Source organism: Carassius gibelio, chromosome B5 (assembly GCF_023724105.1).
Source record: "Carassius gibelio isolate Cgi1373 ecotype wild population from Czech Republic chromosome B5, carGib1.2-hapl.c, whole genome shotgun sequence".
Taxonomy (NCBI): Eukaryota; Metazoa; Chordata; class Actinopteri; order Cypriniformes; family Cyprinidae; genus Carassius; species Carassius gibelio.
In genome coordinates, this window is record NC_068400.1 from 33,661,805 (window position 1) to 33,675,188 (window position 13,384).

At 35.8% G+C, this 13,384-nt stretch overlaps 1 protein-coding gene across 5 annotated transcripts in view; it reads left to right on the forward strand.

Annotated features, from left to right (window-relative positions):
- Positions 1 to 13,384, forward strand: part of garnl3 (GTPase activating Rap/RanGAP domain like 3) — a 56,210-nt gene that overhangs the window by 34,354 nt on the left and 8,472 nt on the right. For all 5 annotated transcript variants that reach the window (XM_052556295.1, XM_052556299.1, XM_052556297.1 and 2 more), the window contains 22 exons: positions 489 to 607; positions 931 to 995; positions 1,111 to 1,174; positions 1,534 to 1,560; positions 1,699 to 1,774; positions 2,107 to 2,205; positions 2,317 to 2,420; positions 4,983 to 5,091; positions 5,281 to 5,326; positions 5,857 to 5,963; positions 6,398 to 6,513; positions 7,630 to 7,752; positions 7,852 to 7,926; positions 8,012 to 8,126; positions 9,180 to 9,206; positions 9,394 to 9,498; positions 10,179 to 10,295; positions 11,088 to 11,263; positions 11,411 to 11,569; positions 12,136 to 12,202; positions 12,278 to 12,385; positions 12,488 to 12,606. In XM_052556295.1, the coding sequence (XP_052412255.1) occupies positions 489 to 607; positions 931 to 995; positions 1,111 to 1,174; positions 1,534 to 1,560; positions 1,699 to 1,774; positions 2,107 to 2,205; positions 2,317 to 2,420; positions 4,983 to 5,091; positions 5,281 to 5,326; positions 5,857 to 5,963; positions 6,398 to 6,513; positions 7,630 to 7,752; positions 7,852 to 7,926; positions 8,012 to 8,126; positions 9,180 to 9,206; positions 9,394 to 9,498; positions 10,179 to 10,295; positions 11,088 to 11,263; positions 11,411 to 11,569; positions 12,136 to 12,202; positions 12,278 to 12,385; positions 12,488 to 12,606 (2,123 nt within the window). The remainder of the gene's footprint in view (positions 1 to 488; positions 608 to 930; positions 996 to 1,110; positions 1,175 to 1,533; positions 1,561 to 1,698; positions 1,775 to 2,106; positions 2,206 to 2,316; positions 2,421 to 4,982; positions 5,092 to 5,280; positions 5,327 to 5,856; positions 5,964 to 6,397; positions 6,514 to 7,629; positions 7,753 to 7,851; positions 7,927 to 8,011; positions 8,127 to 9,179; positions 9,207 to 9,393; positions 9,499 to 10,178; positions 10,296 to 11,087; positions 11,264 to 11,410; positions 11,570 to 12,135; positions 12,203 to 12,277; positions 12,386 to 12,487; positions 12,607 to 13,384) is intronic.

Here is a 13,384-nt window from a genome sequence, read left to right on the forward strand (position 1 = left end):
ATTGGTTTTTCTGATCTTCATTCTTTGGCAGTGAAAATAAAACAAACTTGCCTTTACATTTAAAAACACACTGTCTCCTCGACATGATGCTATCACACCAATCAGAGCGTCTGTGTGGGGGGTGGGGCAGGTCAGAGTTTTGTTTCTCCCAAGACGGTAGGCGGAGATTATTATGCAAAATGTTTTAGTGACGTACATAGAGATGGGCAAAAGATTTGAAATCTATAACGACTCGTTTCAGCGATTCAGAGTCGACTCCTTACTTTAGAAGCCAATAACTTTATAAATCGTGTACTTTTTGGTTTAATTGTTTACACTGATGGACAGCTACATCATACACTGTAATACAGGTAATTTTTGATTTCCCATCTGTGTGGCTCTTTAACATTGAGACATTCAAGTACATCCCATTTAAACCAAATAGAAATGTGCATTTAATAGCTAGTGAAATAAAAAGCAGAGGCAGTGACTTTCCTTTCATTCTGTAGTTCATCAAAACTACGTGGGGACAGATGCAGAGAAGAATCCCTTCTTCCTATCTGTGGTTCTGTCAGACCAGAACAACCAGAGGGTCCCACAGTATCGAGCCATCCTGTGGCGCAAGACGGTGAGTCAGCCGGTGACAGGTAACAGCATGTGTGTGTGTCACTTTTGCTCTGTGCAGTGACTCACATAACAGACTGACCTCTTCATGAAGCAACATTGTTTGGCTCTGCTGTCTCAAAGGCCAGAAAGTGAAGACAAAATGCCTAAAAAGCCCTGAATAGCACAGTGACACGGTATTAAATGTCACTTTCCTATGAGCAACAAGTTCTTGGTTATAAAACCCTGTGTTGTAGCCTCCAGCAATACTGGCTTGCTGTCATGTTATGCCAAGTCATATTTCGCTTCATATTTGTATAATTTGCTAAATGTGTCCTTCTCCTTTAGGGAACTCTAAAAATCAGCCTTCCATACAGTCCGACAAAAACACTATCAGTAAAATCTATATTAAGGTAAGTCTGTTAATAATGCATCCTGCTTGCCAGTAAATAAATGCACATGCAAACATTTCATTTGAGCTAAATAGATTCAGATGCATTGCATTCATATGACCCTTTTGCCCTCCAGTGCCATGAACGTGGATCGTTTTGAAAAGGGCCCAAGGGAAATCCTTAACCCAGAGATTCAGAAGGTGCCCATCCACACCTGTCAATCAACATCACATGTTGTCTGCTCTGTTAATTACTGTCTGTTTCTGCTCTGGTTTGTTGTTCTGCTTCATAATCATTCAAACACAGGCGCTGTATGAGCTTCTGTTGCTCCAGAGAGCTTTGCCTTTGTGGAAATGTGTTGCCGCTAATCAAAGGCCATTGTCAGCAGCATTCAGATATTTGAATGCATGAACACGCTCTCTGTAATGTTTGTGTAACCCACACTATTAGTGCTCCTAACTGGTGTTTAGAAATTTAACCTAGTTGGAAACTGAATTATTCATTGTACTGAGATATAATTCATGTCATTTTTTATTTTTATTATTATTATTGTTGGCAGGACTTACTGGTGCTGGAGGAGCAAGAGGTGTGTACTATCAAATGTGTGTATGTGTTTGATTTATGTATGCGAATGTGAATAAATGACCTTCTTAATGATTTCTCTATCAGTTTGTTAATGAATTCCCAATGTATGCTCATCACATATGTTTCTGTGTTCTCACAGGGCAGTGTAAATTTTAAATTTGGTGTTCTTTATGCCAAAGATGGACAGTTGACGGATGATGAAATGTTCAGCAATGGTGAGCACAGAACCACTCCTAATTTGCTTATATCATAATTCAAAATATTTTATTTTTTCCCTTTCTACTGTCTATATTTGTGCAATATATGCACACTGTTAAATAATAATTACCAATAGCCAAATAGATGTGATTCTATAGATTCTATTGGAATGTTGTTTCAATCATATACCAAATATACCATATTAAGAATGAACAATGCAATTGATTATAATTCACGTTAATTTTAGAATATGCATTTGAACAGCACAAGGTGGTTCCCTTGATTTTTGTTAAATTTATTCATGCTCTGTGTTCATGTTGGTTTTGTATTTTATTTTGTATTTTTTCAGAATCAGGAAGTGAGAATTTTGATAAATTTCTGAATCTCCTCGGTGACACGATCTGTCTGCAGGGCTGGGCAGGGTATCGAGGAGGACTGGACACTAAGAGTAGGACAAAAAATTGTCTTTACAGATGGTCAAATAGTCTTTAACAGTGGAATATTATTTTTTCTTTTCAAGTGAATTTTGCTTATTCATGTTCTCTCTTCATCTGTTTAGACGACACTACAGGAATAAATTCCATCTACACAGTCTATCAGGGTCATGAGCTCATGTTCCATGTTTCCACCATGCTACCTTATTCGAAAGAGAACAAACAACAGGTGAGATAAAGAACACATAAGCTATAAGATACACAGTTTATTTGTACTATATTGTTTTTTTCTCTTTGAAGTTTGGGGTCTTTTATTGAAGATTATAATGTTGTATCTAAATTCATTGGTCACATTTAAAATGAATAATTTTACTTTTTAATGTTTTGATTTAAATTTATTTAGACGATATAGTATATAATTTTAATGTGTCATTTATCAATCATGACAATATTTATCAGGTTTTCATATTATCAGTATCATTATCAGGCCATTCCCAATATGAGCACTTTCCAAACAGGATTTTCTATGTATATTCTATGGCCCTACACCAACCCTACACCCAACCCTAACCCTCACAGGAAACTTTGTGCATTTTTACTTTCTCAAAAAAAACTAATTCTGTATGATTTATAAGTGTTTCGAAAAATGGGGACATGGGTTATGTCCTCATAAGTCACCCTCACCTGTGTTATACCCATGTCATTATACAGAGTTGTGTCCTGATATGTCACAAAAACATACACACACACACACACACACACAAATACATCCATGTAGTACAATAAACAGAATAAGAGAAAGACAAATAGAGGGCAGAGGACACAGACAGTGAGAAGGAGGAATGAAAGAGAAATTTGAATGATAGCAAAAGAGATGGGAGCTGCGTGTGTTTGTTGAGGCAGAAAGGAGGCAGTCTGTAGCTCAGTAGGTGGTGAGGGGAAAACAGGCTATATTTAACATCCAAAAGCGCTGGACATCACAGCGGTCAGTCTCTCCCTCTTGTTTCTCTGCTGCCTTTCCCCCTTCCCCCCTCAGCTCCATATCCTGATTACATCAAGCGTCAATCACTTCACTCTCTCTCACTTCATATCCCCCCTCTTCTCTTGATTATATCACACACAGCAATCCTTCTTTCTCTTTCTCTCTCTCTCTCTCTCCCATTCCGTTTCTCACTTTTTCTATCAGATCACATGTCTGATGTAGTACAAGTAGTGCACTTGTGCACAGAAGTGCTTGTGGAAACATTCACAATAGCAGGATTTTCAAAGTATTTGTGTCGGTTTAAGGTCTTGGCACTCTACAGCCAAGAGCCTCTTCAGCCCTTCGTGTCTATAACCTCCCTTTTACCAGTGCTGAACCGCTCATCAAAAGAGCAGGAAAGCTGATGCGCTCCAGAAGTCTCTTGTCGACCCCTAAAAGCATGCAGACAAACCAAACAGTTAAAAGATTCAGAAATCAAGTAGAGTTCACAAGGGAGAAAGAGTCTTTTCTTGAAAGAAAACTCTTTTTAAAGGGAGAGTTCACACACATAAAAAAAAGGAAATTCAGTTATATTTTTCTCACCCTCATGTCGTTCATGAGTTTCAAATGATTAGAAGGACCTTTACAGTTATTTTCCATCAAGGACAGTTTATAGTAACAACATCTGTCAAGCTACAAACAGAAAAAAAACAGCATATTACCATAAAAGTGACTTGTGTGATATATTTCAACTAGTTTGAACTAATGAGATTTGTGTGAGAAAGATTTTTGAATATGTAACCTTTCTGAATCTGAAACATTTTTGAATGTGTAAATAGCTGTAAATCATAAGATATCTAAGTTGTTATTTACTGATTCAAAAATGCTACATTTTATCATGCAAATTAATTAACATTTCAAAAAACTATTTGTACATGAAGCAAGGAGTTTTCATCCCATGTGTTCAGTGGAACATAATCATGACTCTACCTGTGCCATGAAATTGACTTACTGTATATTGTTGAAGCAAAGCTAAAAAATAATTGTTTTCAGGTAATTTTATTCACAATTTTGGAAATTCTCTACGTTACTGACAAAAAATTCACTGCGGAATGAACAACATATGGGTTTGGAAAAACATGAGTTGTTTTTTGAGATAACTGACTGATCGTAGAAGACTCAACCCTGCTTGTCAGATGCTAAAAACATGTAAGAGTCAGTCATGTTGCTGTTGTTCAAGTGTTTTACAGGTTATGTCACTGGAAGTATGCTCTTGTGTAAGGAAGAGGGGAAGAGGGAAAGAATCATAATTGAGCTCTTAGTCAAAATGAATCTGTCGCTGCAATAAGTAAATTCTCATTCCTGTCACAGCTCACGGTCACGCGCATGTATCATGTGTTTGTGTGTGTGAGAGAAAGAGAATCAGAGAGATACTAGCTGGTGGAGAGGGGCAGGTGAAAAGCAGCCATGTAGTAATTGAGCTTTAAGGGGATGGTTGTGTGTGTGTGTGTGTCCTCTTAAGATAAAAGATAAAAGCTCCTTTCCGACCATAATGGTCCAGACTCATTAACAAGCTCAATTATGCTTTCTGGCTAACAGGCTGGAGGTGTCAGAGGTCATACAGCAGCTTTTGAATATCCACACATGCACACAGACCAAACGCACTAACAAACCCACACACATGGGCATGTTCTCTTTTCAAAATTAAACATTTGTTCATACTGGAGAGAAACAAAGTTGGTGTAATAGCGTGAGATAACAAAAGCAGCCTTTTAAAAATGTGGTCTCATGAATGCATGATTATAGCTTTCATTATTTCAATCTGTACAGGTAGAGAGGAAGAGACATATTGGGAACGACATTGTGACCATTGTGTTTCAGGAGGGAGATGACGCCTCTCCGTCCTTCAAACCCTCTATGATTCGCTCCCATTTCACACGTATCCTTCATCCTCAAGCTGAGTGGAAATGATTAAATGAGTCACTCAGTGACAGCAATTAGGCTATTTATGGGTGATTTTTTTATTTGATTTTATTTTTTACTAGACAATGATTAAAAATACATGTAAATACATTTTAGCAGTTTTGCACATCAAGCAATTGTATAATTTCCTTTACATAAACCACAGATATTTTTGCCTTAGTTCGATATAATAGCCAGAATGATAGTTACAGGTATGTATATGTGTATATTTGAGGTTTTACATTTTATGCATAGCATATGTTAAATGTTGTTTTTATAATATATTCAATATACACTACTGTTCCAAAGTTTGGGTGAAGTAAGATTTTAGAATAATACTTTTATTCAGCTTGGGTGCATTCATTTGATCAAAAATGAAGTAAAGACATTTTGAGTGTTCCAAAAATTTCCATTTCCAATCACTCCTGTTCTTTTGACCATTCTCTTCATCAAATAATCCTTAAAAATATAATATGAGCTCTAATATTAAGCAGCACAGTGGTTTTTAAAGTTGATCATATCAGCATATTAGAATGATTTCTGAAGGATCATGTGACACTGAAGAAGTAATAGCTGCTGAAAATTCAGCTTTGTCTTCAAAGGAAAAAAAAAAACATTTTAAATTATATTTAAATATAGAAAACATATTTTAAATTATAATAATATTTTAGACTTCAAAAACATAAAAAAATTGAATGGCAGTGTATATTATTTGTTTCTTAATCATTTTGTTTTGTTGCAGGTTGAAGATTTTCTCAGAGGAGAGTGTGCCCCTGTTCGGCCCACCGCTCCCTTCCCCTCCAGTGTTCACACACCACCAGGAGTTCAGGGACTTTTTACTAGTTAAATGTTAGTAAATTCCCCATTGCCTAAAGTTGAGTTCATAATCTTTCCCCAAAATATAACAACTTTCCCCTGAAACATCACTTTTCTGCTGATGTAACCAAGCCTGTGCACACCAGCCACATCACAGCCTATGAATGACAGTTAATTTAAGCCATAAAATCTAAGACTACTAATATTTCATGTCCCAGCCAGTCAAAATAGATTACATAATTTTAAATGCATACCAAATGTCATTTCACGTTGTCTGCTTTACACATACCTCCTGTTAGAATATACACCTGTAGTTTTCTCTTGCCAGCTTTATTGGTATGTTTTGGCTCATGAACTCCGTAAAGCAGATGCTTTCATTAAACAGAGCTTGTAAAATGTGTCATGCTGTTTCCTAAGGGGAATTCTGTTACGTAATACTGCTACCTTTATCCTTCTGTCTCCTATAGTAATAAATGGAGAAAAAGCCACTCTTGAGACCCCCACTTTTGCTCAGAAACGTCAGCGCACGCTGGACATGCTGATCAGATCCTTGAACCAGGATCTAATGCCTGACATGCCCAAGGTATGGACGCATAGTGTTTCACAATCAGTGGGCGGAGCCCACTAGGGGGCCTCAGCAAACTGACAAAGGGGGCTCAGAATAAGCCAGTAAGCCAAAAGAAATGTAGATATGTCTTACTTTAATTCACCTCAAAATCTTCTTTTCCTTTTAAAGAATCAGCGTTCCCATTGTCTTAAAAAAATATGATATATGAGGAAGCCAAATTTTAATAGTGTGATTAATAGACCTGAAAATGCAATCTTTTAATTACAATAAACTTTTTTTATAATTAATGCATATTTTTCTAGTTATGCTAAACTAAAAAAAAAATAATGTTCTGTTAGAAATTGTGATGAAATTATACATTTTTAAAAAAAATCCCTATCTAGTAAATTACAAACAACTGAAATAGTCGTGGGGCCTTCAAATACTTTTATGGACAAGGAAGGGCCTTGAAAAAGGGGATTGAAAAAGGTTGAAAGCACTAATCTAGCTTAATACTTTTCTGTATTTCACTATGTTCATCCTCAGACTGTTACCTCATTTCCTTTTCTGCCATGTATTTTCATATGTTTTGCACTGTTTTTTTGCACAGTTCATTTTTAGTCATATATACATCACTCTTCTAAACCGCTGTTTGGCAGCCCCCTGTCAGTTGCTAGAGTAAGACACTTGTCTTTTTATTGTTATCTGTTACTGTTCCTGTTTTAGGGTTCTTCTATTTCTTCATTTACTAGAGTTGGGAATCGAGCACAAGTTCCATTTATTTTAATGAAAGAGTGAAATTTTAACTAAACAATACAAAGTCTGTCTTTGTGTTGTTTAGTTAAAATCTTACTTTCATCTCACAGTAAACCTTTCTGTTGTGTTGCTCTCATATGCTGCAAGACAACTGATAACATTTTTTAACAAATCAATCTTTTGAAACAGTTCTTCATAAAAAATAATCATAAATGAGTGTTCAATAGTAGAAGCAGAATTAGTAGAGACCATCATTATTTGATTCTTAACTCTGTCTATGATGGCTGGTTAGGGACGGTGGTGTAAGAATTAGTTAGTTTCTGCTTTTCTCTGTCTTTGCGTCTGTTTCTGGGTCAGTCTCTCAGACACATCTTTATCTGTATACCGCTCCTGTAGGTTCCCTTCTCTCCGCAGAACATGCTGAACCGACGTTCATTCAGCGATGTACTGCCAGAGTCGCCCAAATCCGCCCGTAAAAAAGAAGAGGCACGCCAGGCTGAGTTTGTTCGAGTCGGACAGGTAGGATGTAGAAATACCAAAAAAATACACATATATGGTATTAAAAAGACAATGTCACAATATGAGTAATGTCATTAATAGATATAATATTGCGTCCAGGCCTTGAAGCTGAAAACTATAGTTCGGGGGGATGCACCCACCAGTTTAGTCACCACTGGTCTTTGCAGAAAAGAGGTGAGAGAGCAAGAGGAAAGTGAGATGAATGCTGTTATTTTGCGTACGGTTCATCTCTAACTGTGTGTTGCCATGTTCTCTGCAGCCATGGGAGTCACAGTCATTCTGCAGTAGCTTCCCGTATGATATAGTCTGTGGAGATTCGTGGGGACAGTCATTACTGGTGGCCACAGATTCAGCAGGGGTCATGCTGCTGGAGGGTGAGAATGCTTTTTCATGAGAAACAATACAACTGGACAGAGGAGCCATTTTTCAAATGACATGTGAAGACTGAATGTAACTTTGACCAGCTGTTTTTTGATAGATTGTATTAATGAACACTTAATATTTAATAATCATACAATAAGTATTACATTAAAAAGGACAGTTAAAACAAAAAAAAGAGAGAAATTCCAGGGGTGGGTGGGGGGGTGTTTCAATTCGTACCAATTCGTACATATTTTATGAGGTGGCTAATTCATACGACCTCATTCTTACAATTTTGTACGATTTGTCTAGACCTCAGTGACGCATAGGTTTAGGGGCGGAGTTAGGTGTAGGTCATTCATACAAATTCATACAAATTACGCAACTCGTAAAATACATACGATTTAGGACAAATCGTATGAATTCGTACGAATGAGGTCTTACAAATTCATACGAATTAGCCACCTCTGAAAAAACGAGAATTGCTGTGAGATCAGGCTGAAAGTGTGGAATGCAAAAAGAAACTTACAATAAAAAAGAACAATGAGAAGAGGCAGACAAATTTACAGACTGACTAAATGCACTAAAATACTAGTACCGACAATTTGTGCACCAACGTTTTTTTGTTTAAATCTGGATTATGAATTATTATAATTTAAAATATGATTTGTCTGTTGTAATGTTTCAGAATGTAATTTACTGCTGTGATAGTAAAGCTGAACAGTCTTCAGATTATTCAGAACTATTTCTATTTATTCTAATATGCTTTGCTGCTTAATGTTTTTAAGGAAACAATGCTTTAGGATATTTTATTTATTTATTTATTTGATGAATAGCCTTTAATGAATGATACATTTTTCATGATTCTTCCAAAAAAATAGCCTTTATATACATTTTGTAACTGTATAAATCACTTTAATTGCATTCTTGACCAATTAAATGTGTCCTTCCTGAATAAGGAAGTATTCAGTTCTTAAAACTGACCCCAGACTTTTGAATGGTAGTGTTCAAGCAACTTTATTGTTATTAAAAAACTTACATTTGATTACCTCTATCTTCCCTTTTAGCCTCAGATCCACTATTCTCCAATGCAGGTATGTAAAGCAAAACCATATACTACAGAAGAAACAAATGCTTATAAATATTACAAAGAATGTAACCCAGTATGTTTTTACAGTGATAGTTATCAAATGTGTTTATTAATCAAAGCAAGCAAATCTCAGTGGGGGATTGAGTTACCATGCAGACCACAAACTAATCTTGCTTTTCATGCTGATCTAGATTCACCAACCCTGCCTCCAGTGCAGGTATTTGACAAAACCTTGACTGTCAAACAAATGCACGTGCTTGAACCTCAGGACCTCCTCATTGCAAGAGCAGATAAGGGTAAGATGTGTGTTGTTTTTATATTTACATGAGCATATGAATATGAGACAGTTCATATGTGGGTAGAAGAAAGGGTGTGAAATGATCTGCCAGAAAAGAGACAGAAAAGAGCGTGAGAAAGAAAGAGACCGAAGCCAGGAAACTGTAGGTCTTTGCTCTAATGAGCATCTTTAGCCAACAGGGAAAAGCACAAAATAATATCTCAAACACACACACATGCAGGCAACATCTGACTTATTGCTCATTATAAAGAGGAGCCCAGACTAGAGATCCATGTAATTTAAAGTCTACCGCCATTTTCTATATTTTGATCATTAGTTCAAGACGGTGTACAGCAAACTCTCACTCTCATTGGAAAGCACAGCTTCTATAGTGGGAAAATAATGAATTGGTTATCAACTCGGTCACCAAGCAACTTTTATTCACTACGACAGGCATTTGAAAACCAAACATGCTGCACTAGCTGAGATGTCATTCATTTTGATGAGACGGGTCTCTCATTTGTTGCCAGCCATTATCTTATAGTCACGGTTCTGAAAGCTGCTGTTTGTAGAATTCATTAAACAGCTAAAGCAATCACACTCATGTGAATATTCAAACTGAACCGGAGTGCTCGAGTCTTTACATCGAATTAAGCTTTAATTCCAATCGCTTTATATCCAATTTCAATTGTGTTGCAGGGAAAGATGCTCGACTGTATGTTTACAGACTGAGCACGCTCAAACGGGGGATAGAGGAGCGACAGCTTGTCCGCACCAAGTGTGACAGTCGAGAGAACAAGCTTGAGAAAACCAAAGGTACGAAAGAAGGACTTTAGTCATCATCACCATCACAAATATTTGAAAGGATTTAAAATTGGACAGTATTATTTAAATTCTAAACATGAGTGTTGGTGAAGCAACATTCTGAAATTGAAATGTTCTATTTCAAAGTAGTTATAAGGGTAGTACACCCAATTTTCAAATTCTGTCATTAAATACTTAGCCTGATGTTGCTTTAAAAATGTAAGACCTTTGTTTATCTTCAGAACAGAAATGAAGATTTTTTTTATGAAATCCAATAGCTTTCTGACCCTGCATAGACAGCAACACAACTGAAACATTCAAAGCCCAGAAAGTTAATAAGGACATCATTAAAATGGTCCATGTGACATCAGTGGTTCAACCTTAATTTTATGAATCCACGAGAATCCGTTTTGTACCAAAGAAAACTAAAAATAACACCTTACTATTAAAATTATGGTCGAACCACTGATGTCACGTGAACTATTTTAATGATGTCCTTACTACCTTTATGGACCTGAACATATTAGTTCTATTGTGGTCTCTGAAGGATCAAAAATATCTTGGATTTTATCAAAAATTTCTTAATTTGTGTTCCAAAGATGATCAAAGGTCTCGCAGGTTTGGAACGACATTAAGGTGAATGACGGAATTTTTTATTTTTGGGTGTTTTTTCCCTTAGATCTTATTAAAGCTATGCTGTCTATTTGACAAATTTGAAGGTTCTTAAAGAATTGAATAATTATCTAATAAATTAGATGCTTTCCAAGATCATCGCAATCAAGTAACAGAAATGTGTTTCCTCAGGCTGCCATCTCTACTCTATAAACACGCACCATGGGGTGGAGCTCCGAATCGTTGTGGCGATAAGAAACAAGCTCCTCCTGATCACCAGGAAACAGTCACGCCTGGATTGCCTCAGCTCTTTCGCCACAGTCACAGGGACTACTGACTCACCTGTGGAAGAGTTCCAGTACATACGGGTATAAGACAGATCCAGCGCTCTAACACATGTCATGCATTGAAGTTAACGGCATTTTATTGCCACTTGTAGTGTATAGGAACGGTTCTCACAGACACATTTTTCAAAAGCTCTCAACAGTTTGAATGTTTGCTGTCTCCTTTCTCAGGAGATCTGCTTATGTGATTCACCGGTGGTCATGGCCCTGGTTGATGGCCCAACAGGAGAGAATGATCACATGATCTGTGTGGCCTACAGACATCAGTTTGACTTGATCAATGAGAGTACAGGAGATGCTTACAGATTACACCATGTAGACGCCAACCGGGTGAGAAATACAAACATGATTGCTTGAATACAAACATACACTCCCATTTGTGGTCAGGAAGATTATTCTTTTTTATATAAAATATATATTTCTATTAAGCAAGGATGCACTTAATTGATCAGAAGTGACAATAAAGATATTTAGAATTTTACAAAATATTTCTTTTTTAAATAAATGCTGTTCATTTGAACTATTCATCAAAGAATCTGGATAAAAATGTATCAGTTTTCACAAAAATATTAAGCAGCTCAACTGTTTTCAACATTGATATTAGCAAGAAATGTTTCTTGAGCTGCAAATCAGTATATAAAATGATTTCTGAAGGTTCATGTGACACTGACAACTGGAGTAAGGACTACTGAAAATTCAGCTTTGCTATCAGGAAAAAGATGCATTGTTAAAATTTATTCAAATTGAAAACACATTAAATTGTTATACTGTTACTGTATTTTGATCAAATAAATGCAGCTAAGAAAAAAAAATCTTACTGAGCCAAACTTATTCACAGAAGTGTACACAGTGTCAGTTTTTGATTGGTAACATGAGTGTCTATTACTTTTCTCCAGGTGAACTTTGTTGCTGCCATAGATGTGTATGAAGATGGAGAGGCTGGACTTCTTCTTTGCTATAACAGTTAGTGTCTATTACAGTGTCAGTGATTGCATCTGCATAGTCAGATTCTCTAAAGCTGGACTTTTCTTTTAACAGATATCTGTGTCTATAAGAAGGTGTGTCCGTTCAATGGAGCAACACCCATGATTCAGCCCAATACTTCAGACTTCCATTTCAGCTGGAACCAAATGCCCAACGCTATTGGTCAGTACCTTTAGGATCTTGAATTTCCTTTGTTATTACAAATTTTTCTATAGTTCAACATTTTTGAGATGTCTCTCTATTCTGTCATTTCCTGTGTCACAGTGTGTGCGTTCCCGTATATCCTTGCATTCACCACTGACTCCATAGAGATTCGACTAGTTGTTAATGGCAACCTAGTATATACAGCTGTCGTTCCAGAATTGCAACTGACGGCGTCCAGAGTAAGTGTTCTTGACATAAGGTTCTACCTATGAATACCTATTGTACAGTCTGAAACCATATTTAAAATCTTTTATAATACTACTACACTCTACTTAGATTACTTTTTAAATATTTGGGATCTTTAAGACTTTTTAATCCATAAGACTGCATTTATTTGATACACTGCAAAATAAAATACATTACAAACAGTAATAGTATTATAATTTACAATAATTTATATTTTAATATATTTTAAAATCAAATTTCTAGTTGGTGCGCAGTTGCGATATTGGCATCCCAATTTAAGTGCAAAAAAATAAAGGCAAAAATAAATCTTAAAAATATAATTGATTCCTGTAATGGCAAATGTATTGTTATCAATTTTGAAAAACGTAATATTTTTTGTGGAAACCATGAATGATTTTTCAAGATTATTTGAGGAATATTAAGTTCAAAAGAACAGCATTTATTAGATTTTTTTTGCAATAATTTAAAAGTCTTTACTATCACTTGTGATTAATTGAATGTATATTTTCTGAATAAAAATGTAAATGTATTTTTTTTAATCCCACTTACCACAGACTTTTGAATGGTATAGTGTACACTCTTAATAAAAAAGAATTTAGATTTTAGAATTTAGATACACAGAATTAACGCATGGAAAATGTATTAACAACTGTAGAAAACGTATTGATGACATAGTTGTCTCATTTATAATATGCATTCTTCTGTATAAATAAATAATATTTATTAAATAATAATAAATCATTCTTCTGTATAAATCATACAAATCATTTC